The 23,457-nt window shown below is 53.5% G+C and overlaps 8 protein-coding genes across 8 annotated transcripts; 4 read left to right on the top strand and 4 right to left on the bottom strand.

Annotated features, from left to right (window-relative positions):
• Nucleotides 1-620: 620 nt before the first annotated feature.
• Nucleotides 621-1,222, top strand: J4E79_002549 (uncharacterized protein; the record flags this gene model as incomplete). Its single annotated transcript, XM_049351447.1, has 2 exons — nucleotides 621-681; nucleotides 732-1,222. 2 exons carry the CDS (start codon nucleotides 621-623, stop codon nucleotides 1,220-1,222), a joined length of 552 nt encoding a protein of 183 aa, XP_049214085.1.
• Nucleotides 1,223-1,415: 193 nt separating this feature from the next.
• Nucleotides 1,416-2,202, bottom strand: J4E79_002548 (uncharacterized protein; the record flags this gene model as incomplete). The annotated part of the gene is made up of 3 exons (XM_049351446.1): nucleotides 1,416-1,497; nucleotides 1,552-2,024; nucleotides 2,071-2,202. The coding sequence occupies 3 exons, from the start codon at nucleotides 2,200-2,202 to the stop codon at nucleotides 1,416-1,418; spliced, it is 687 nt and encodes a 228-aa protein (XP_049214084.1).
• A 526-nt stretch (nucleotides 2,203-2,728) lies between these two features.
• Nucleotides 2,729-4,480, top strand: J4E79_002547 (uncharacterized protein; the record flags this gene model as incomplete). Its single annotated transcript, XM_049351445.1, has 4 exons — nucleotides 2,729-2,868; nucleotides 2,915-3,226; nucleotides 3,276-3,867; nucleotides 3,914-4,480. The coding sequence occupies 4 exons, from the start codon at nucleotides 2,729-2,731 to the stop codon at nucleotides 4,478-4,480; spliced, it is 1,611 nt and encodes a 536-aa protein (XP_049214083.1).
• A 1,021-nt stretch (nucleotides 4,481-5,501) lies between these two features.
• J4E79_002546 (uncharacterized protein) lies at nucleotides 5,502-8,240 on the top strand (the record flags this gene model as incomplete). The annotated part of the gene is made up of 3 exons (XM_049351444.1): nucleotides 5,502-5,881; nucleotides 5,929-6,764; nucleotides 6,814-8,240. 3 exons carry the CDS (start codon nucleotides 5,502-5,504, stop codon nucleotides 8,238-8,240), a joined length of 2,643 nt encoding a protein of 880 aa, XP_049214082.1.
• Nucleotides 8,241-8,756: 516 nt separating this feature from the next.
• TOM70 (TOM (translocase of outer membrane) complex component) lies at nucleotides 8,757-10,805 on the bottom strand (the record flags this gene model as incomplete). Its single annotated transcript, XM_049351443.1, has 4 exons — nucleotides 8,757-8,837; nucleotides 8,893-10,308; nucleotides 10,364-10,446; nucleotides 10,496-10,805. 4 exons carry the CDS (start codon nucleotides 10,803-10,805, stop codon nucleotides 8,757-8,759), a joined length of 1,890 nt encoding a protein of 629 aa, XP_049214081.1.
• Nucleotides 10,806-12,250: 1,445 nt separating this feature from the next.
• On the bottom strand, nucleotides 12,251-13,124 carry J4E79_002544 (uncharacterized protein; the record flags this gene model as incomplete). Its single annotated transcript, XM_049351442.1, has 3 exons — nucleotides 12,251-12,556; nucleotides 12,613-13,020; nucleotides 13,077-13,124. The coding sequence occupies 3 exons, from the start codon at nucleotides 13,122-13,124 to the stop codon at nucleotides 12,251-12,253; spliced, it is 762 nt and encodes a 253-aa protein (XP_049214080.1).
• Nucleotides 13,125-17,855: 4,731 nt separating this feature from the next.
• J4E79_002543 (uncharacterized protein) lies at nucleotides 17,856-19,149 on the top strand (the record flags this gene model as incomplete). Its single annotated transcript, XM_049351441.1, has 3 exons — nucleotides 17,856-18,063; nucleotides 18,127-18,637; nucleotides 18,693-19,149. 3 exons carry the CDS (start codon nucleotides 17,856-17,858, stop codon nucleotides 19,147-19,149), a joined length of 1,176 nt encoding a protein of 391 aa, XP_049214079.1.
• Nucleotides 19,150-19,485: 336 nt separating this feature from the next.
• On the bottom strand, nucleotides 19,486-22,025 carry J4E79_002542 (uncharacterized protein; the record flags this gene model as incomplete). The annotated part of the gene is made up of 6 exons (XM_049351440.1): nucleotides 19,486-19,580; nucleotides 19,633-19,855; nucleotides 19,917-20,689; nucleotides 20,739-20,850; nucleotides 20,895-21,470; nucleotides 21,531-22,025. 6 exons carry the CDS (start codon nucleotides 22,023-22,025, stop codon nucleotides 19,486-19,488), a joined length of 2,274 nt encoding a protein of 757 aa, XP_049214078.1.
• Nucleotides 22,026-23,457: the final 1,432 nt, after the last annotated feature.

Raw genomic sequence — 23,457 nt, 5'->3', positions numbered from 1 at the left:
TTGCACCTGGTATCCCAGCAAGTCATGAGGCACATGCAGATGCGGCTCTAGCAGTGGCAGCTTGAACGACTTCGTCGACCCCACACAGCCGAAGTGACAAGTCATCTGCTCATCGCAAATGTTTGTTGCCGTAGTGCAAGAGTGGGTGTCCTTGTCGAGGGTTACATCACACCGCTCGAGCCTACGCGTATGTAGCAAAAGCAATCTGACCCCTCAATGCGTAAACATACCTGAGTTGTAATGCACGGATGATCGCCTGTAATCGTAATCGCGTACGACGTGCTCGAGCATTTGTTCCTGTCGATCCCACGTCATGTTGCGGCGAAGCACACCAACTATGTAGAGGAATGCTGCACCACTGTGCAGTTGACTTACTTTTGCGACATCGTCAGTAGGTACACTTGACGTGTATCAGCTTGCAATGCCATCTATTCTGTTGCGAGTGGAAATGGCCAGGCTTGCTGTGAGATATCGCTTTATCTGACGAGGCTAATCCCGATGATACGCCGCCATCCCCAGATCTTCTGCATCGCTCGTTTCCATGGATCTCCACAACGCTCAAGCATAGACAAAACCTCCCACCTACTACCTACTGTTCAAACGTACCCCAAACCACCACGATGAGCGACTCCAAATCCCCCAAACCAGTCTCCGTCCTATTCGTCTGCCTAGGAAACATTTGTGTGCCTTCTCTCCCCCATACCCTCACACCCATCTCTAACACCCCACAGGCCGTTCAACAATGGCAGAAGGCGTCTTCCAATCCCTCACCACCAACCCGCCCCACCCCCTAATCTCTACAATCGACTCCTGCGGCACCGGCGCCTACCACCTCGGCTCCAGCCCCGACTCCCGCACCATGGCCACTCTCCGCAAAAACGGCATAACCCCCTACCGTCACTCGGCGCGCAAATTCTCCCCTAGCAGCGACTTTGAAAAGTTCGACTACATACTCGCCATGGACGATGAGAATCTAGCGGACTTGGAGGCGTTGCGCCAGAGGGAGCTGAAGAAGGCAGATGTGGATGAGGAGAGTGTGGGGAAGGTTATGTTGTTTGGCGAGTTTGGGGGGAAGATGAGGAAAGGGAGGAGAGGAGAGAAGGGCGAGGAGATTGATGATCCGTATTACGGGGGTGATGATGGGTTTAGGGTTGCGTATGAGCAGTGTGTTAAGTTTGGGAAGGAGTTTCTGGAGAGGCTGGAGAGGGGGGAGTTGAGCTGAGGGACTGAGATGTAGGATGAGATAAGTTCACGCGATGGCGGGAGAATGGTGTAGGTGTGAAGTGGTTGTGTGTTTAGATACCCCATAGACTGGCCATAGGCTAATTATGCATGTACAATTCGATTACGAGCGACTCTGATAAGTCGCGTTGCTTCCCCTGGGTATCATTCCTTCGTCGTGTCGTGCCGTGCCGTTACGAGTTCCGCTTGATCTGCCTTTCTAAATCTAGTAGCTTCTCTACCATCTTTCCGCGCATGAAGTCGGTCAATCCGAGACTGTCTGTGTGTTAGCAACGTGCTCGCATGTTCCGCCTCGGGGGGTATACTCACATTCCTTCCCTCGTCACAACCCGGTACGTCCCGCTGTTCTGCCAGCCTCCATCACCTCCACTGACTTGTCCATTGGAGTCGACCTCTACACTGCCGAAAATGTCCTCCGGCCACGCGATGCGACCATAATCTGGTGGGTTCCTCAAGTCACTGATATGTATCCATCCTCCGTGGCCTGCACCTTCCGCTCCGCCTTGGTGGTTCGCGCCGCCTGCGCCATCATTCGGTTGTGAGAGGTGGAAGCCGCCCGGCGACGCGTAGACAGCGGCTTGGGATTGTACGTAGGGATCTTCAACAGCATGTGTCGCGAACACGGAGGAGAGGATAGGGAGGAATTGCGGGTTCTCGGTGAAGTTCTGCGGCGTTGGAGGGAGCGCGGTGCAGGAGCCTATCGCGAGTTGTGGTGTGGGAGGTTCGGTGGGCAGCAGTGATAGCAATCTTTTGCTCGGATCGAACGGATCTTTATGTACGTACTGAATTGGGTAAGTAGTGGACTTTCTGAAAGCGCGAAGTACGTACAATGTGTGGGTTCTCTGCTAATGTCGACGCCTGTCGCGCGCCGCGGAGACGAAGCGTTTGCGCAGAAGGCCGTATCCGGCGCGATGAGCGCACGAATGTGTTTGCGAGCATCTGGTATAGTACGGGACACATGAGGATATGTAATTGTAAGGTTTTAGGGTATGTTTACTCTGGTTGCTGGGAATGGGTCTGATATATTCAGATGGTAGATTACTAACAATGACGAGGTTTCGGAAGTCCCGCTTTAGCGGCAGATCGAGCCGCCCATCGACCCTTCCGTCTTAGTTCGTTTCGCAGAAAAGTTACTTCAGCCACAGGCACGTTCAGTACCGCACCTGGGCATATCCGGGATAGCTCCAACAAATTTGCTATGAGTCCTAGATCGTGCAGCACAGTAAGCCCGTGTGGACCCTGGGTGAGTATTGCTGGTTGTCATGTACCTAAGTCTCGACCGCCGGCCATGATCATTCCCCAAACCATTACTAGCGTTACCCCACTAGCCATGCAAAATGTTTGAATGGGCGAATGGGAATGCGGACGCAGTTCGAGCGGGAGCCGAACGGTGTATCGGCTTAAGTAAGTAGGAAGGTGTTCTACCGTGGACTATCTTTTCACCTTCGGCTCATCATTTCTTCTCGCGCTGCGTCAGTCGTACAACATGGCTTCAGATGCTGTGGAGATAGCTCCCATCGAGAAGAGGGTCGGAGAGACTAGCGATGCGAAGCAGACAGGGCTGCATCGGGATGCCGAAGTCGGTCCTGAGATGATCGATATTGATAGAATCGAAAGAGTCTATTCGTAAGTCGCACGTTTCTCATCACGAATTATGCTGACAGTCGCCCAGCAAGCTCGATCGCCGGATACTTCCAGCATTCTGGATTCTTTATTTCATATGCTCGGCGATTCGCTCCAATATCGGACTTGCTCAAACTATGAACCTGGCAGAAGGCCACGATCTGGGATCGGTACTCAACATCACACCCAAACAGGTCTCTACTGGTCTGGCGCTGTTCTACGTCTGCTATGTCATCTTCGATCTTCCCTCGAATCTCATCATGTCGAGAGTCAGCCCGCATGCATGGATGAGTCGTATCGTGACCTGTGTTGGTATCATTGGCATGTGCCTGACGGCTATGAACGCTGCCTGGAACCTTTAGTGAGTCTTGAGGAAGCCATAGTTCTGAACGAGACTGACAGCAGCCCAGCCTCCTTCGACTACTCCTTGGTATCGTTATTGCAGGCATGTGGCCGGGTATGTCATACTACCTGACTCTTTTCTATCCTCCGTCTCGTACCGGCAAGCGTATCGGGCGCTACTTCACAGCATCTCAAATGTCCGCGGCAGTTGTGGGTTTGGTCTCGGCTGGCTTCCAGAAGATGGATGGAGTGGGTGGACTAGTTGGGTTTCAGTGGATGTTTCTTCTGTACGGTATCGTCGGCTTCATTGTCGGCATATCGCTACTCTGGTGGCTTCCTGACAGGCCACTGCCCCCAGGCGAAGTCCGCCAGCGAACTGGATGGATGAAGTGGCTGCCAGAAGGCAGACCAGCCCTGGAAGGTGAAGACGCCCGCATTCACTACGAGGATCTCACCCGCGTATACAGTCGCAAGCTGTGGACTATGAAAGATCTCTGGCACGTTGTCATCGACTGGAGGATATACCCGCTTGTTGTCATGTACTTTGGTGTAGTGGGTGTTGGGAACGGAACACAGGCATACGCGACTGTCATCATCCGCGGCATCAACCCGAGCCTCACAGGTATCCAGCTCAGTTTGCTCTCAGCACCCATCTGGATTGTAAGTCCCCGAAGTCATCTGGGGTAATTGAGGCTGACTATAACAGATGGACCTGATCGCTATTCTGATCGTGACGCCGTTCTCGGACCGTTTCCACCACCATCGACCTGCCTTCTTCAGTGCTGCTGTTGTGATACAGATCGCTGGTCTTCTGATTGCTACATTCGCCAAAGACTGGTCGCGTTACGGTGGCGTCCTACTGATTGGCTTCGGACTTGGGCCGACAGTGCCGATTTGCATGGCCTGGTCCAACGAGATCTTCCAGCCCCGCCACGGAGAAGTGGGCGTAGCGGCAGCCGCCGCACTCGTCTCTGGACTTGGTAATCTGGGGAGTATCCTCACAACCTATGCACTATACTCAGGGTGGCCCGAAGATGCCAAAGACGGCCCGCACAAGTATCGCAACAGCAACTTTGTCATGATCGCCATCCTGTGCGCCAGTATACTCAGCGCAGGAAGCATGGTCGTCTTGTTGAGGGTGTTTGGAAACGGCAAGGGCAAACAGATCAGTAGTGCAAGCTCGACTAGCGAGGGCGAGGCTGCATACGTCGACGGTGCTGCCCGGCGCGAGGTCCAACAGAGGGGACTCGGTCGAATGTTCTGCTTCCGATGAGATGATGAACGGGTGGAGTAGAGTCCTGCAGCCGTGATTGGCAAAGTGGCATGTATCGAGAAGGTTAGCTGGGGATGGACTTTTGGGAATTGCCCATGGGTCAGCGGTCACGAGGACGTGGAGGGCTCGCGTGGAGGCGGGAGCGAGCTGTGCTTCATGCAAATCAACATGTGCGGGCTTACTGCTGTAACACACGCGATAGAAGCACTACAGTAGATAGTAACTTGGTCCGATTCAGGGCTCCGTTTGCTCGTGTCATTGCGATTGCCCTTGCATTGTGACGGGGTGCGATAGGCGCGGCGGGCTGGTCAACCGCAGGCAGAGCCAAGAGGGGCTTCACGATACCCCAAGCTCCGTCACTTTTTGCGCCTAGTCCGCTTCCCCATAACTCCATCTTTTTCTTCACCTAGCGGAGCCCTGGCCCGCGTACAAATCCTCCCACCCTCCGCCCTCGACCGCAGACGCACTCCGTGTCTCACCAGGCCGCACCCCGCTACATACAGCATCGCTCCACTGCAGCCGGCCATCTCGCAATCGATAACCCGTGTCACCGGCCTGCACCCTCCCACCGCTCCGTCGCACGCCGCCGCCGCCGCCCGCACGCCCATCGTGTACCAAACTCCTCCCTCGCCTCACGCCCACTTGATGGTGGCCCTCGCCGCGTCGTAGCGGGGCAGTGAGCCAAGCGCCGTCGACTCCCAGCACCGAGCCCCAGAACCACGGCTTGCGCGCCCCGCTGTAAAGCAGCAGACAGCAGTGACGTAAGTAGCTCCTCCCTTGTCGACCCCGTCACCCGTTGCACGGGCGGAAATGAGCTCTCCCAACAGGCGCGCCCGTCTTCACATGCTTCTGATGCCTCCCGCCCGTTTGGCTCAGCCCTGCATCGGCACACCTGCTCACCCTACATGTATAGTCCCCGCCGACGACCACCACCAAAGACCCCGGCTAAGGCTTCAGCCAGCGCTCCGACGCACGACACGCCCCACTCTCCCACCGCCGTCGCATTCATACCACGCCCACCATGTCGGCCGCAATCGATAACGAGGACCTCGAGGAGCTCTCCATCTCCATGCCCGCCCAGCGGCGAGGAGCGGGCGCAGCAAGCACCACCAGGGCCAATGACCAGGCCGTCGCGCCGCCCACTGCGCTCGGTACAGCCGTGCAGGAGAGCAAGAGCAAGGACTCCAAGGCGAACCAGCGCCTCGGACAGTATACCATAGTCAGGACACTCGGTGAGGGCTCGTTCGGTAAGGTCAAACTGGCCACCCACCAGGTCAGCGGCCAGAAGGTGGCGCTCAAGATCATAAACCGCAAGCGCCTGGTCACTCGAGACATGGCAGGCAGGATAGAGCGCGAGATCCAGTACTTGCAGCTGTTACGGCATCCTCATATCATCAAGCTGTGGGTTATTTGCATGTTTGTGAACTTCATGTACTGATTGTCCATAGCTACACCGTCATAACCACGCCGACGGAAATTATTATGGTCCTCGAGTACGCCGGTGGTGAGCTGTTCGACTACATCGTCAACCACGGGAAGCTGCAGGAAGCCCAGGCCCGCAAGTTCTTCCAGCAGATCGTATGCGCCGTCGAATACTGCCACAGACACAAGATCGTCCACCGAGATCTGAAGCCAGAGAACCTCCTACTCGATGACGACAGCAACGTCAAGATCGCCGACTTCGGACTGAGCAACATCATGACAGACGGCAACTTTCTCAAGACGAGCTGCGGAAGTCCAAACTACGCCGCGCCCGAAGTTATATCCGGAAAGTTGTATGCGGGTCCAGAAGTCGACGTCTGGAGTTGTGGTGTCATCCTCTACGTTCTCCTAGTGGGCCGACTACCCTTCGACGACGAGTATATTCCGACGCTGTTCAAAAAGATCGCTGCTGGGCAGTACAGCACCCCAAGCTATCTATCCCCGGGCGCTACGTCTTTGATCAGGAAGATGTTGATGGTCAACCCCGTACACCGCATCACGATCCCCGAACTACGGCAAGATCCCTGGTTCACCAAAGACCTGCCTCCGTATCTCGAACCACCTGCCCAGGATTTCTTCGACAGTGGGGCGGATCCGAATAAGGCGATCGATCCTAAGGCACTCGCGCCGTCGGCCGATGCTCCTCGTGTACAGGCGCTGCACGAGAATGTCGTGTCGAAGCTCGGCAAGACTATGGGTTACGCAAAGCATGACGTGCAAGATGCATTGGCACGCGATGAGCCTAGTGCGATAAAGGATGCCTACTTGATCGTTCGCGAGAACGAGATGATGCGGAAGAATCGTAAGCCACCCTCTCTGTTAACTTGTACGCGGCTAACAATCGGTTCTAGCCTTGTTGACGGGTCCTGAATGGGATCAAATGTCGCCTCCTACGCACGACAGTCATATGGACCGATTCCGGCCTCAGTCCTTGAACGCTGCTTCTCGACCCCAATTCATACCGCCATCGAACTCGGAACACGAACGGGCACGTCAAGGATCGAACGCCAGCAGCCAACTCGCAAATATAAGAAGTCCTGTGAGCACAGTCGCTATCTTGCCAAGCAGTCTCACAGAATACCACAAAGCCTACATGAAAGGTCACCCGAGACCACTCAGCAGGGTCCAAGACAATGATGGTCTCCCACCAACTCCAGAACAGACTGAAGAACAAAGGCAGATCTCAGCGAGAAGGCTGAAGCCAAACTTCCGCACGATGCCAGAAGCAGGCAGAAACAAGCCCGAGCCTATGACGAGTCTGCCAGCCAAGAAGCCTCGAGCGACCAAGTGGCAGTTCGGTATAAGGTCGAGGAACCAGCCTGCAGAGGCTATGCTTGCTATTTTCAAGGCTCTGAAAGCCATGGGCGCCGATTGGGAAGTACCTAAAATACGCCGAGCAGGTGGCAGGAGCGGATCCCGCAGCCGTAGTACTTCTCAGAACCCTGATGACCGCTCACCGCCGAAATCGCGAAGCCATTCGCAAGATTCGATATCATCGCATTCATCGCACGAAGACCAGGGAGCTAGGGTAAATTCACCACATCGTGAGCCGCTTACCGTACGTAACAAGGACACGAATGAGCAGGAGACGAGAGGTCGACAGAAGAGGCACTACAACCACACCAACGACTGGGGCTACCACGTGCCAGAAGATCCATGGGTCATCAACGCCCGCTTCCGCAAAGAAGGCATGTTCCCACCCGGTGTCGCACATCCGTCTTCCACGCACTCGTCGCGTGTCGATCTCGCCAACGACCCCTCGGGGCTTCGCAGGCGCAGTTCCACCAACGCAAGTGCATCAAGTATCAGTCACGGCATAGAAGGCCTGACTCCATCTGAGCGTGCAAACTCCATCAGCGAAGAACACCCCTACCCCGACGAAGCAGTCTGGATCTACATGTCCATTCAACTGTACAGTATCGACCGCGATTTCTTCGTCGTAGACTTCAAATGCGCCGGCTACGAACGTCTCGTGTCCAACCTCGTCCGCGAAATCAAAGCGACCCCCTCCCTCGACACATTCGCACTCTCCTCAAGTCACCAGAACCCACACCAAGACGGATGGGACGACGAACAAGGCATTTGGCGCAGACTGGGTGAGGGTGAACCGCTACCCGAGGACCTGGCGAATAAGCTTCGCGAGGGAGGAACGGATATCCTACGAGAGCGGACGGAGCTTGTCGGTGCGGGACGACAGGAGGGAGAGAAGATTGTCACTAGTCCCTTTCCTTTCTTGGACGTCGCTAGCACCCTTATTCTGCAGTTGAGCGGGGAGTAAGTCACCAAGCATGTCATGACACGGATAGAGGTGGCGTTGTTGGAACGACGGGATATGCATAGCACAGGTTCCGTGAACGTATAGACCGCTTATAGAGGGCAAATGTACGGATGAGGCTTTGATACCAGTGTAGTATAAGTACACTCAATATATCTTGTTAGATCAACTATGTCGTTTCTCTAGTGAACAGCACGTTTGTCTCGAGTGCAGTAACAGTAATCATCGTACATCAACTACCATTCATACATTTACAACTACACAACCACCAGGAGCAGGAGAGCTATCGCATCAAAATAAACGCCCATTGTTGTTACTCTCTTTGACGCATATTCCATTTCTCCTTCGGCCAACTCATTTCATGGAGGAGCTTTCCAAACTTCTGCAGTTCCGCACACTCGGAGTGCCCAATACTAAATACATCATTTTGGAACAAAGGGGTGAGAAGAGCGTAGAAGAGGGGGATGGAGAAAAGGTGTGTATCATGGTTTGATCGAAGGAAGGAAGGAAGTAGGGTGTTTATCGCATGCCGCCGAAGCCACCGCCAGCCGCGCCCATGGCACCTAGTCTCGAAGCGAGCTTGGGGTACTTTTCTTGCACCTAATAGCGAGAGTTAGCATTTGCTTCGGTGTGAAGTGTGGATCCTGTGGCTTACCTCAAGTTGTGTCCTGGTTGCCTCGGCGTAGCTGAGAGCGTTGACGATTTCGCCTTCTGTCCTCGACAGCTCGGCCGCACGCTCAAAGTACTTGAGCGCCTCTGTGACCTTCCCTTGTTGCAGCAGCAGCTGTGCCATGGTTGCGACAGCGATGTCGCATTCGGGGTCGATGATGAGCGCCTTCTCGCACAGCTTCTCGGCGTCGTCGAAGTCGTTCTTCCATTGGAAGAGCGCGAGCGCCTTGTTGATGAGGGGCAGGACGTTCATGCCGAGGGGCTTGCTGGTCTTCTCCATCTCGACAGCGGTATCGAACTTCTCGATGGCTTCCTGGTACTTTTGCTGGTCGAGCAGTAGTTCTCCGTAGTAGTTGTATACGTCGGGGACCTGGGAGAAGTTCTTCATGCAGCGGCGGAATGTGGCCATTGACGAGGCGATGCTGCCCATCTTGTATTGTGTGACACCGAGTTGGATGTGCGAGAAGATGAAGTCCTTGTCGAGGTCGATGGACTTCTGGTAGTCCTTTGCGGCCTCGCCGAACTCGGACTTGATGAAGTGTAGTTGTGCGCGGTGGTAGAAAATGTCGGGGTCGCTGGAGTTCTGTTCGAGGGCGGCGGCGAAGTCGGCTTCGGCAGCTTCCGGGTTGGCGAGCTCGAGGTGCATGCTCGCACGCTTGATGAAGCTCTGTGTTAGTGTGGGCTGGAGCTCGATGCTCTTGTCCATGTCCTTGAGCGCGTCTTCGTTGTCGCCTTTGAGGTAGCTAAAGGTTCCGCGCATGTTATACGCGAAAGCCTCGTGCTCACCAAGGTCTCCGAGCTCGACTGCGCGGTCGAAAGCTGCCGCAGCTTCCGTGTATCCATCGCCGGTCTTGGTGGCCATGGCCTTCAGACCCTTGCGCAACTGGCCCTTTCCGCTCTCCTCATCAAGCTCGGCGTCGTCCTCGAGGCCCTCTGGTGTTGGCTTCGGTCGGAAGCTCTGGAGGTAGTTTGTGACGAAAGTTGGGCTGGGCAGCTTCTTCTCCTTGGAGGCGAGAATGGCCTTGCCCTTGGCATCGGCGACCTTCTTAAGCAGACGCTCGACGCTCTGTGCGCTGCTCTCGTTGCGGAAGCCGTCGATAATGCAGCTCGCAGTGTAGTCGAGGAGGGCCTCGCTGTTGCGCTCGACCTGCTCGTATGCGTTCGCTCGTCGGTTCAGCGCCTTTACGTATTCGTTGTCGAGGTTGATGGCGGCGGTCGTGTCCTCAATGACCTTGTCCCACTCAGACATGGCATTGTAGCAGGCGGCGCGGTTCGAGTAGAAGACGGGGTCTTGCTTGCAGAGGATGGCCTTGCCGTAGAGGTCGATGGCGCGGTTGTAGTCCTTGGACCCGTAGGCCTTGTTGCCTGCAGCCTTGAGTTTTGCGGCATAGTCTTTGCGGTCCTACGGATCGTCAGTCATCGCCCTTGAGGGTGATTTTACAGGACATGTGTCGCACCTCGTCCGAGAGCGAGCCCACGCTGTTCTCGTCAACCTCTGGGAGCTTGTCTTCGGTTGTTTCTGCTACAGATGCCTTCTTCTCTATTTTCTCATCAGTGGACGTCCTTGTCAGAGAGCTGCATCGACCTACCAGACTCTGCAGACTTCTCTGGCGCTGAGTCCTTCTCGGCCCTCTCCTTTGCGCGCTTGCGCTCGCGTTGCCTCTTGCGCTTGGTCGCCGCTGTGTCTGCCGCGCTGTCTCTTGAATCATTGGAGAAGTAGTAGACAGCCCCACCAGCACCGACAACCAGTGTTATACCCGCAATCGTGTACACGACACCCTTGTTCTCTGAAGCCCAATTGCTCAACCGATCCCACAGCGAGTTGTTCGTGTCGACGGCAATTCGGACAGGTGGCGGCGAGGGAATTCCCTGTGGTACGGGTGTGTTTACTGGCGCCATCTTTTCCAAATCTGTGGGGGTGATTTAGTTGGATGGGTGGTTGTCGAGCACGCTCTGCTGTGCTGCTCAATGTTGTGGTGTGTTGTCGCAGATTTTGGCTAGGCAAGCTTGGATCAATGGAATTAACGTCAGCGCCCGCGCGGAACGTCATCATGGCCGTGCCGAAGAACCCCGTTGTGGACCCACACCTCACTCTTCCATCTCTTCTCCCTTCAGAGTACTCACAGTCTTGGTTTCTTTGGCTCATGCAAGCACTCTATTTCAGGGAAACACTAAACAATAGTCAGAAGTACATAATATAGAAGTCTTCCCTACCTAGGTATCTTTAGGAGCTGGCTGAATTTCATTTTTTTACTAGAATAGATTGCAGCGCATCTATCCAGTTTCTTCCTTGCATGAGGTACAAGAAATGAGAATGCTCAATCTCGCGCGAAGAGGAAGAACTTCCAGAAGTCGACTTCTTGCTCACCAGTTTCGGTCCGTGAGACCTTGGGCTTCCTGTTCGCGCACGACACAAGACCGGTCTCCAAGTATGTCCTGTCTGTGCTATTGCAGGCTGGTTCACAAGCTACGAAGTGGAGATGAACATTTGGTGCAGAGAACGTTTGGTGCAGACAAGAGGACTGCGACTTGGATATTCAATACCCTCATCACATCAGCTCAGCCAGACTACAATTTCACTACGATATGCAGATAACCGTGTTGCAGGGGAGACGGACTTCACCATTATGAGGAGACCACGGTATGCGAAGACCAGGTGGAAGGTGTTCATCAGTCATGTATGTGCGAGGCTGGTTGGGCTTTCGAAACCTGTTATCACACATGCATCATCATCCACAGGAAGAAGTTTAAGGGGGATCAAGACGCGGAAGCAAATTGCAGATCTCAAAGCGCTCAGGGGTCGCAAGGGCCAAAGCTGACGATATATCACACCCCAAAGTGGTACTGCTGGCGGACAGTTTCACTGATAGAACATATACATTATAACTATCCCAATACATCAGCCCATACACCATAGTCTGGCATAGCTGCGTTGACGGTACATTGGCATCGTGCCAAGTGAGCTCACCTACACATGCCCAAGTGATGTTACTCATCCGTGCAAGCTGTGCTTCAACCCCTACACCACACTCTCTACTATGTCCGAGACGATGGCGACGAAACAAACAGCGGACCACTCCGAGGCCAACTACAACCCGAGTACATTATGCAAGGAGTCTGGGATGATCGCATCTCTAAGCGCACAGGTTGGGGACTGCACTGGTCACGGACGTAAGACATATAAGACAGAGAGTGACCCGATTCTGGTTCCCAATTCCTTCTCAGGTGATCAGACATGCATATTCCTACATTTCTATAGCCTTTCTATCAATCATGAAATGCAGTCGGTCTTGCCTCTATCATAGAATCCGCGGATCGCAGAAGCAAGGGCTCTGGTAACACCTCTAAAACTTCTCACAAGCGGGCCTCATGTCCAGCTCATGTGTCCACAAACAAGGCTTCTGTTGATGCAGCCAAAGATACGTCTCACCAACAGCATCGGCGCTCATCTTCTTGCCCACCTTTTGATCTTCTCCGTCTTCATCTGCAATCGCACCATTACCGATCGTATGTACGACGTGCACGCCCTTCTCGCTCATCTCACGGGCCAGTGTCTGCGCTAATTGACGGACAGAGGCACGTCCAGCACCATATGCAGCGAACTGGGCACTGCATCGAAGCGCGCCGAGCGTGCCAGTGAAGATAAGCGTCTGTTGTCAAGAATTAGTATTGCATGCAACGAGCTAGTTATAACGATTCTGCTTACGCCCTTCTTCTCCCCTCCATCCATCAAGCCCGTCTCACCATGATCCGCAAAGAATCTCTTCAAACTCTCCTGCGCAAATGTGAACGCCCCTCCGACATAGGTCTCCAGGCTATCCTCAAAGTCTTCCCTCGTCTCTTCCAAGAACGGTTTCTTGCTTGAATGCTTGATACTGTATATCGCCAGCTTCAGGTTCAGCCCCCTGAAGCTCTCGTGTGCTTTGATGTCTGCAAATGCCTTCTCTAGAGATGCTTTCGAAGTGTCGCTTGGGAAGGCCTCGAGAACCGCATTTTCGTTGGCGGAGCGGACTGTAGAGATGACGCTTTGGAGATTTTCGGGGCGTCGGGCTAAGAGTGCGACGGCGAGGTTGCCATGGGCGGGTGATGAGAGGATGCGTGCTATTCCTGTTCCCTAGACGTGTTTCATTAGACGCGTGTGTTCGGTGCGGGGCCTGCAAGACGACTTACAGTAGCGGGTCCGGCTCCGATGAGAATTGCGAGACCTGATGGCGGCATTGTGGAGTTTGCTGAAGGTGTTTTTACGGTCTAACTCTTGTTCAGCGTATTGTGCCTATCTGTGTTGCTTTTGTTTTGTGGGTAGATATTTGAAGTTCCATCATTGCATCATACGCGGTAGTGACGTCTACGCTGAAAATCAATAGTTATTTCCGTTATATCCTCGAATGTTGGTAGGTAGAGCGTTGATCAACTTCAGCAGTACCTAGGTATGGTGAATCCAAATATTTACAGGGCCGACTGCGGCTGGATGGTCGGCACAGATATTTGATGCTCGAAGCCAGCCTGGGCAGAATATGACGTCATCTGACATAGAACAAACACCTATCAAGTCTATAGGAATAGCTACGATAGGTGGTGATTGCTTTCAATCGCCTTAGGGAGATCTATGAGTAATCGTACTGAAATGAATAAATGACAGTGAGGCTACATCTTACATGTCTGGATACTAATCTGTCCTTGCTATCTAGTTGTGAGTCCCTGTTCCCTGTCCAAGTCGTATTTGGGAGATTTATCTCGGTCCGTGTGGTTGTCGACAGCAAGACGCACTTCGCGATGCCAACATACTGGTTCTGACTATCGAATGCACACCTAGGTACAGTAGTCGTACGCGTACAGAGGGATTGGTAGGGTCCAGGGCAGTTGGATCCTACACCAGCTTAACCCAAATCTGCCGTACGTCCGGAGTCTTCGTCGTTCCTCACACCCCCTCATTCCTTTTGAAAGATCCATCGCGGTCCAGACCGACGCATACCCACATCAGGTCTTCAGATATTGGACCCAGGTCCACATTCACAGTGCCGGGTGTGTACTTCTGCATGCTGCAAAGCCGACATGAAGCCGAGATGGGCTCAGATCTCCCGAGGCAACGAATGTGATATCCAAAGAGAAGTATAATATCCGAATCCATGTTGGGAGTGGCTCAGGCTCGCACTCCCTAGCAGCTTGCGTGATAGATCGTTCAGAAAGTATAAACATGGTCTACTGTTTCAGCTGATGAGATACAAGCGATAACGTACCCTGTCCTGTCCTGCCAGACACTAACTCTTCATTGGAAAGACCGAACACTGACAAGAATTCATGCGGATAGTCTTTTTTGGGTACTGCACTCATAGAAATTGGTGCGCAGGTGCGGAGAAAGACATCTGGTGAGTGTCGTGTGTCGTGTCGTAGAGAAGAGACAGCCGAACCAGGCGTTCCCATTTCTGAGACTGGAAATGCTCGCGCGTTGGGGCCATCCTGATAATATTTATGGGCGTGCGCCGGAGCTAGTGCTTGTAGCGCTTGTGACGTGCATGAAAAGGCCATGTGCTCTCATCCCTGCAGACGCAAATGATTTCGACCCCCTTTGAAGCTCATTGGCCACTAACGACGAGCTAGCAGCGAAAGTGAGCAAGGGCGCGGTCGCTACACCTGTAAGGAAACCTAACATCCTACCTAACTACTCCTCATGGATCGTCGATAGCTCTTTCACATAGGGGCGCAGCCATGAAGCATCACGAAAATTGCAAAAGTCTCGATCCGGCATCCCTGTCCCCACCTCGTGTTTCACTCCAGCTTTCGCTCACCGATCAGGCCCCATGGACGAGACCTCCCCATTGGAACACCATGTCGTCACTGTCGCCATCTGCGCTCTTCTCCATGCCCATACAGCCTCAAGCGAGCAAGCCCTGCCGTACTGACCCGCAAGCTCATCGACGTGCCTTCGGGATCTCATCCGCTGGGCGCGGCACGATCTCCCGGAGCGATGAGTACCAACGATTCAATTATATAGTCGCAGTCGCGGCTTCTCATCAATAGATGTTGGTGAATGCTCTAGATTCTGGAGCATGGATAAGCTCGGGGGAGATGGGAGCTATCACGCATTCGAAGAGCTCAGCATTCGAGCCCGCTACATTGAACGCCACAAATACTGGCGATCGTACCAAATCCTGCACGGAAAGTATCCCTTCGAAAGAGAAACTCGGTTTTCATGCGCAATATCGAGGCGCTTTGAAAGTGGCCATGGTTTGCTGTCACGCGCTGACCACCAGTGCTCACAGCCGGCCCATACGAATTACCGAGAGATATATGCTCAGGGCTGGGCGACCTTGTCCGGCCCATGCGCCACATTCCAAGCACGGAACATGCCTCTACTTCACCGACTACACGCTAGTGAGGATGGGCGGAACTCCCTCTTCAGCCTGTGCCGCAATTTAGTAGTACACCATCTAAGCTCACGTGTATTGCAACAATTTCGAAAGCCGTCCATTACACAGTCTACCATAGAAGGTCAGTTCTGGCGTCAAGTATACTCAGCTTAGCTGACACTGCGAACAGGCACGCATCAACCCAGCGATCCTTCTTTACACCGCAAATATAGCATTTGGAGGTTTAGGTGCTCACGGAAAGTATCGCCACGTCTGGATCGCTATCAATGCCCCGACGACGTTTACGCTCCCCTGTCCGTCCGTCGCACGAAAGCCACCTGCGAACGCAGCACTGGCAGGGTGAAAATTCCTTGAGGAATACACGCAGGCCCGATACAGAGATTGATCCGACCCCACACGACCCACGTGTGTGATTACAGGGCCCCGTGTCTGTAAAACGGTATCATGCCTCTTGCCGACTTCCCATGAGCTGTCATAGCCGAGCCGCTCGATTTTTGACATGATGCAAGCGATCAAGTCTGGGACGCGCCGCAAGGCTGAGTACAAACGATCGTATTGTATTCAGAAGCGAGCTAGGCGCTACAGATTGCGTAGTCCCCCTAACATATGATGGGCCGACTAGCTGCATATTCATGCAATATGTACGCCCGTTATGAAGGCCTCTGTGGATCCAGCTGATCACTCATACAACATTCGGCACTAAACCGATGTGCAGTCACAATATCTTCACCAAGGCACGCCATGAGGCTACAGTAGAGACGCCGACCTAGTCATGCACAGTGCAGTACGCTGTTCTCCAAGCGCTCTAGCTCTTCACTACCTGCGTGTGACAAGCGAACGGCCCGGCAGCGGATGTGTCATATTCGTAACAGGCAAAGTCAAGTCGTCCTTAGCGGTGAGCTAGATCTCGATGCGGGAGCCATCTAATGAACCTAAGAATTCCCGGGAATCGAAGACATGGTGAGTGAGTGAGAGCGATGGATGCCTTGGCTATCAGCGGATAGCCGCACCATACGCTCAATCAAAGGTGGACAGATCATAGCGCGATTACCGGCAGTGTTTGCTATACGTACACGGTGTAGGTAACATCCCTCGGGATTCGACTACTGCAACCCCGGGCCCAACGGATGCGACACTAGGATGTGTTGGCATGGGAGGGGTGGAAACACTGTATATGCTGGCTACGCCAATAGCAAGAAGCCACCCTCGTAAGCTGAAAGCTCGGCAGCGCATCTTTACCTATTGAGCCAATAGAGCGCATATGTCGGCAGACCCTGACATGCTTGAAAGCTGCGCAGCTCAACGTGGTCGCAGATGGGCGGTTCCGAGGCGTCTCGCATTGGAGCTGCACCGAGGCCTCGACCGCTGCTGCCCATATTGCAAGCATTACGCTGGCATGACATCCTGTTGCAGAGGATTCCGGTGAGCCACAGGCGCTGTCGTGAGTGGTAGTGGTTGTGTTGGATTGTAGGCTGTGCCTTAAGCACGGTGAAGGACGAAGGCTCAATAATAAGGTACATGGATCCTTGTCATCACCATCGCAAATCGCGGATTAGGTCTCAGATCAGAAATTAGTATGCTTGATCACATGCTTGCATCGCACGAGTGGAAGATGAAGATAAGATCTGATGAAGATATGAGGCCTGTCCGTTTCAACTCACCTGCATATGCAGGAGCTGGGCGGATAGTGACTACTTGGAATCCCTGACAATTATAGGTTCGACCGCATAGGGCTGATGGGAATAGGGAAAGTCCTTGCTCTCCATCGGGCGGACTGCTTGAAAGGATTGCATCCACATGTCGAAGGTTCGATGTGCGGCACGAACATCTGTCAATATCAGAGCCACGTTCCGAGGATCTGCGCATCGCATCGCCTCGCTTTCTGCCACCGGCATGCCGCCTACGCGAACTTTGAGTACGATCATTACGGTGGATTGTGTGGCAACCATGGGCCCACATGATACTCCCGAAGAACGTCCTACCAGTAAGCAACTCTCCTCAGCACAGTGGATAAGTTGGTGGAGGGCAGGAGACCCAATTTCGCCCGTGTGGCGAAGCTTCGATGCGTTCCGCTGCCTCCCCCCGTGAGCGTTAGACCCGAGTCGCAGGGTGGTTCAGTGAGGATTTGCCCACTGTCATGGCGGCTGACTGACAGGCATTAGCGTAGAGGGCATCAGGTGACGAATCACGATAAGACGGGGAGGAGACACATAGGTACATGGTCACCCACCCACTCGAACCGTCCATGCTAGCGGGAATGGTTTTCGGCCCTGTTCCAATGTTCCGGCGAGCTAAAGTCGAATGTCAGTCTCTCGTTAGCAAGTGCGGCTCCGTCAGCTCTAAATTCACACACCGTGACAACGGCGGCGTGCGATTACGCGATAAACGTCTTCAAGAGATTCCCATTGATCGAGAATGAGGTATAAGAACGCCCACCTCAGGCTCACTCCTGAATCGCATCACTACAACTGCCATTACATTTACATTTACAACGCCACATACATCGAATCAATACGAAATATAACTAGTTCATTTTGAGCCTGACCACTGAGCGGAATACACTGCAATCGACGTATCGAACATGACTTCTCCGGTACTCAGCGCGAGGTCCTCGTTTGACAGTCTCCACAGCAGCTCCTCGTCCAATTTCAGTTCTCCTGATCAACTTCCACCGGCAGTAACGGGGCCCATGGTATGGCAAGGTGATGGACTCCAACCAGCTGAGTACGTAGTCAAACTTACCGACTGCGATATTCGGAATGTGAGGGCGGCCATCATCAAGTTCAAGCGTGAGTGCAAAACCAAATTACTCAGTTCTTCTTCTACGAGCCGATGCTGATTCACACCTTTAGTCACTGGTCTTCCGCGGACAAAGATAGATCAGAAAACCTTTGATCTCGGCAGCCCCAAATTGGCTAGTAAGCTCTCATCAATCAGCAAAGAGCTTCACCACGGCACCAACGTGGTCGTACTCCGGGGTCTTGATAGTGCTTACCTCAATGACGAAGAGGCCGTAATTGCTTTTGCGGGCATATGCTCCTACGTCTGCCCAGAAAGAGCAACAGACGCCTATGCGAATCAAACGCTGAGTCACGTTCTCGACGCCACCAGGAAGAGAGTTCCAGACGACTGCAAAAACCTCGGTCTCGCTGGGTCCAAAATCACTGCAGCGATGGATTTCCACAGTGATCGCTTCTCCGGCGACGTTATTGCTCTGTACGTGCGCAACGACGGCGGACCAGACGCTGGTGGCGAGCAGTTCGTTGCGAGCTTTCCAAGAATCTATAACGAGCTTCTTGAAAAGGACCCAGAAGTGCTCGAGACGATGGCCGAGCCAAACTGGCCCTTCGAGCTAAAGCAAAAGTAAGCACGGCTTTTGTCGTATCTGATGTCTCGAAGTTTTGCTAATTAACTTCAGGGATGGGGCGCCTTACCTAGAATTAGGACCTACCCTCTTCTTCTCCAAGGGAAAACCCATGTGCCAGCTAGTCAAGGCCCCACTACTTGGTACTGATAGCATCCCGCGTGACCCTAGCATGCCCAGGGTCACTCGGAAGCAGCTGCACGCAATGCACGCCGTTGAAGAGCTAGCCAAGCGCTTCTGCACGAAGGTTGACCGGGAACAAGGCGACATCCAGTTTCTCCATAACCTGACCGTCATGCACGCCCGTGCAGCATACCGCGGTGTTGATGGCAAAGCTAGTACCCGGCACCTATTGCGCCTGTTCCTCCGCGACTCCACAAATGCTTGGGAGAAGCCGGCTAGCTGCCGCAACAACTTTGACGACCCGTTCACTCCCGGCAGACCTCAGAGTCTCCCTGTTTTTGACACCGACCCATGGCGCAACATCAGCGGACGCGAGAGCCACGGCTAGCTACTTCCGTATCTACTAGACTTTACGGAGTAAAGTTCTCCCAGGCGCAGATGGTGGCAGAAATGACTTGAGCAAATTTGGCATGCGTTTCGCAATGATGACAGAGAATGACGGCGCTTTCCTGTGTTCATACTTTTTTATTGGCCTGATTTAGTATTCCCCTGTTGACTAGACTGACGGTAGACGTACTCAAATATTCATCACATTTGCCTCCCATTTCTCTCCACAAAACCGCGACCCGCGAAACAGGCTAGAAAATGACTCGCGAATGCCATTCAAAATGACTGGGTATCAAAAAACAGAGGGGAACAACATGACACGGAGCAAACGCGAACGTTACGCTCCAGCTTCCTTGAAAAGCTTTACGATCCATTGACTAGAGGTGGACCAGTGCGTTGCGGCAAACCCGGTAAGCGGCGGCTGGAAGCGATCTACGCTGGTTAACAAATGACTTGCAGTAGCGGATCTACGGTACCAACTTACCGGGCTTATTTCGGTCAAATAGATTGGCGATGGCTGTGACATATGCGAATCCTTCTGCATCAATATGACCTCGCTCCCGGAGCTCGTCCGGATTGTCGCGTGCTAATTTGAATGGGGAGTAGCCCCGAAGAATGCAGCGCCAGTGGTACAGCAGCACTGGAAAAGCGAATTCCCACTTCTTGATCTGAGTGGTCACCACGTTGCTGACCTGGTTCTCGAGCAACTAGCAGAGTTAGAGCGGTCAGAATCTGTAAAGGAAAAATGAGATAGTGACGTCCACTTACTGTGCCGTTCTTTGACTTGATGTAGTCTTGCGCACCGTGATGGATGTACTCGAGATTCCAGAAGATGACATAGAATGCCAGAAAGAGCTCATACCAAGGCTTGATCCTGGGTCTGAAAATCAGCGCCACTAGTTCCTTGACGAAAAGCTTTTCCAGTTTGCGAAGGTATTTCACAGCCGCGACATCCATTTGGTGGGTTATGGCGCCAGGGAGTGGGCGGTCGCATGAGTTGCGGTCGTAGGCTTCGTAGTCGCTACGGCCGAGTCGGCGATAATCGTACTCGCGTATGCCAGGTATGTTCTCCGAGAAGACAGAACCGTATCCCTGGGAAACGACGGAGAGACATTGGAGTCGCATTGCGAGATCGAGGGCTTTGCTTCCACTTAGTCTTCGCATGCGTACCACCTCCTGGTAGGTATGATAGGCGACTTCGTCCTGCCGAATGCGAGCAAATATCCACTCCTCGATCGCGGGTTGAAGGCTGGAGAAGTACCGTTCGTAAGCCTGGACGAGATTCGCAGTATCGTATATGGCGTAGGCCGGTTGTTCGACGGACGGAACCTGTCCATCCCGGTTGGACCAGACGGACGTCGCGACATCAAGCGGGCCGCGCGTTGGGCTATAAGGCCGGAAGGCGATACGCATAGGCTGTGCGTTCGGTATAGGACCGTAGCCGGGGAGGTTCCAGATGATCTCCATCTCGTAGAGTTGACTGTTGTGTATCCAGTCGTAACCAAGGAACTCGGCTTCCTCTTGGTGCTCGCGGCCATTGCCTGTCTTGTTGTGAGAAGCAAACAAGCAGCAGATATTGCAATGACTTACAACGACGTATAAGACTGGTGTCTTCGAGATGCTCCCTGTAACAGGGCTCGCGAAAGGACCGGGCGTGGCCTGTGATCTTCTCACACTTTTCACACGGATCTCCTTCGTCACACTACATTCGTTAGCCTTGCACTGCGTCGTGTTGGACATGCATACCCCTGATTTGTAGAATCTACAACGAACGCATATACGCTTGGTCTTGCGCATGGTGTGGGTCTTCTCCCTCTGCCTTTCCTGAAGAGGGCCCTTCCGCTTGGACACCTTCAGCTTCTCCTGGCGCTCGACGAAAGACGAAGGGACCTTGGCTGCTTTCTTCTTTGGCGGTGGTCTATGCTGAGCCAACAAATGGGTGGTTGTCTGATCGACTGGGACCGGCTGCCGTGCGTAAAGTTCATGATCAGGTGGTGCTTCAGCGACGGCCCATTCCCGCGGCATGGTCTGAGGAGGCTCGTAAACAGTAGGCGCATTGGAAGTTTCGACGGGGTTCATGGGCCAAGGGATAGTAGACGTGCTATGGTGCCTCGTATCTGGAGCTCGGGTGGTAACAGCGTCGCCAACATGACCAGAGTACTGCTGATGCGCTTCCCACGCAACATCATGCTGCAATGGTACCTGTGGCGCGTGGTTCGTGTGCAACAGAACAGTCTGCGGCTGTGAATGCGAGAGTCGTGGGACTGGAGGTAGCTTCTGAGCATGATTCGAGTACGGTGGGTCTACCGTATTGGCGGGGGACTCCTGGATGATTTAGTCGCGAACCTAGTGCAGGGCACAACATTGCTTGTGTGCACTTACTGACGAAACGCGCAGCTCGTTAAAGCGCTCTGTACTGCGAAAGACGTGATCCTGCGAAGCCAAGGGTAATGCGTGCCCCAGATCCAGCGCCGGCTGGTGCTGGTACTGGTGTTGGTGCTGATAGTGGCGCGGGATTGTGGGAATTTGGTGCGGCACGGACGCGCTCCCCTCAGCATCACAATAGGGGACGGTCGAGCGCGTCGTGTAGTTCTGCTCAGGTCCAGCGTGCTGCCACTCCAGAGGTGCCTGTCTGACGTAACCAGACCAAGCCGTTGGAGCAGACTGCGGATGCGTACCAGCGGAGTCTACTCCGACTGCCGGGTACTGTAAGAATTGCGCCGTTGACGGGCCGGCAGCGTACGAGTCGTGGCTGGGAGCATGATGCTGCTGCCATGCGCCCAAGCCATACAAAGGGTCGTGGTTGCTTGTGGGGAAGTCCTGGTAGTGCGAGGGAGTTTGGGCGGCATTCCTGTACTGCGAACTGGTGGTAGACATGGAGGGCTGCGGCTGACTGCGTACAACTTCAGAGGACGTGTCGCGAGGGTGCGTGTCGCTCATTCGCTTAGAAGTAATGGGCAAGATCCGTGTAGCAGGGAACGATGGCGGCCTGGGCCGTAAAGCAAAGCCGGTACGGTAGATCGTTGCTTTTCGAGTTCGATGGTAGGAAGGCTCGAGGAGGCACCAAAGGCAGGTCGAGAACCACACTGGTTCATTGTGTCGGTGCCATGCATGTCTTAGCTTCCGTTAGGGCTGCATCTCCCCGCGAACCTGCCTCGCGTACCAGACGGACACACAACCTTCATCTTACTCCTGCATCTGCGCCGTCTCTTTGTTTACCGCTATCGTCGCTGCAATTGATTTCATCTTCTTCGCTGTAGTATCGACTAAGTTTGCCACCTGTAAGTCGTATCGATGTCCTCCATGAAGGAAATTCGCTTATAAGGCAGGCGGCCTACCTTTCGACAACGGGATCTTATCCCGTCCAATGCCAGCGCTGTATTCCAAGCAACATACAAATGCGGGTATGATGTCTCAACTCGCTTTATGCACAACTATGCGTAATGGCAGTGCGTGCTTATCGTAGACAAAGAGATGTTGGTAGCATGTCTTTCCTGAATGCATGCGTACTCTGTTGCGAGATTGCATTGCTTTAAATGACCTGCATATTGAACTTCGATATGTTTCCCCAGAACGAAGTTCGTATTTGCAGTGCTACTAGCCGAGCAAAGTCATGCTTTTTCCATCTGTAGAAGGCGTACGCCTAGCTACTTTAGATGACCTGTGCCGAATCTCGCTTGTTGCGGCTGCTGCGTTCTTTTCTTCGCCTTCTTTTCAGTTTCAACGCGTCAATTACCAGACATTTCCATCTGACACTATATCTTCCTACTTTGTTCAGTACGAGAAAGCCTTAAGAGATCCTGCATGCGTGGTGCTCGTTGCAGAAGATAATATTCAAGAAGACGAGTCTGAACACGTGTACGAAGCGTTGCGAGAGTCCTTCAAGTCGGTCCTTCCGACACGGAGAAGTATCGTAGGAGTATGCAGTATTCAGCTCAAATCAGAATCAGCATATGTCCATCATTTCCAACCCAAAGACGTGCTTGCTGGCGTTGCTGAGCGACTGAATGTCCCTGACCTCGAAAGAGATCAAAGTACTGAAGCCGTGGAGATCTATAACGCAGTCACGCGTCCAGCAAAACTGCAGTATGCATAACTGACGTATCTAGACGCAGATTGCTGACAGCGGAGAATAGGCATCTAGAGGGCAAAATGCGCCTCTGTACTTTAGCAGTGGCACCCTGTTATTGGCGGCGAGGCCATGCAGGAAGACTCGTGAGCTATTGCACTCAGCTAGCAGATCTCGACGATGCGTTGTTGGTAGGTCTGACTGGCTCAGAGAAAGCATCTCGGCTAATATTGTCCAGGG

This window comes from Alternaria viburni (assembly GCF_023758015.1).
Source record: "Alternaria viburni strain BMP 2772 chromosome Unknown scaffold_4, whole genome shotgun sequence".
Classification (NCBI taxonomy): domain Eukaryota; kingdom Fungi; phylum Ascomycota; class Dothideomycetes; order Pleosporales; family Pleosporaceae; genus Alternaria; species Alternaria viburni.
This window is presented reverse-complemented; position numbering and strand designations above follow the sequence as displayed.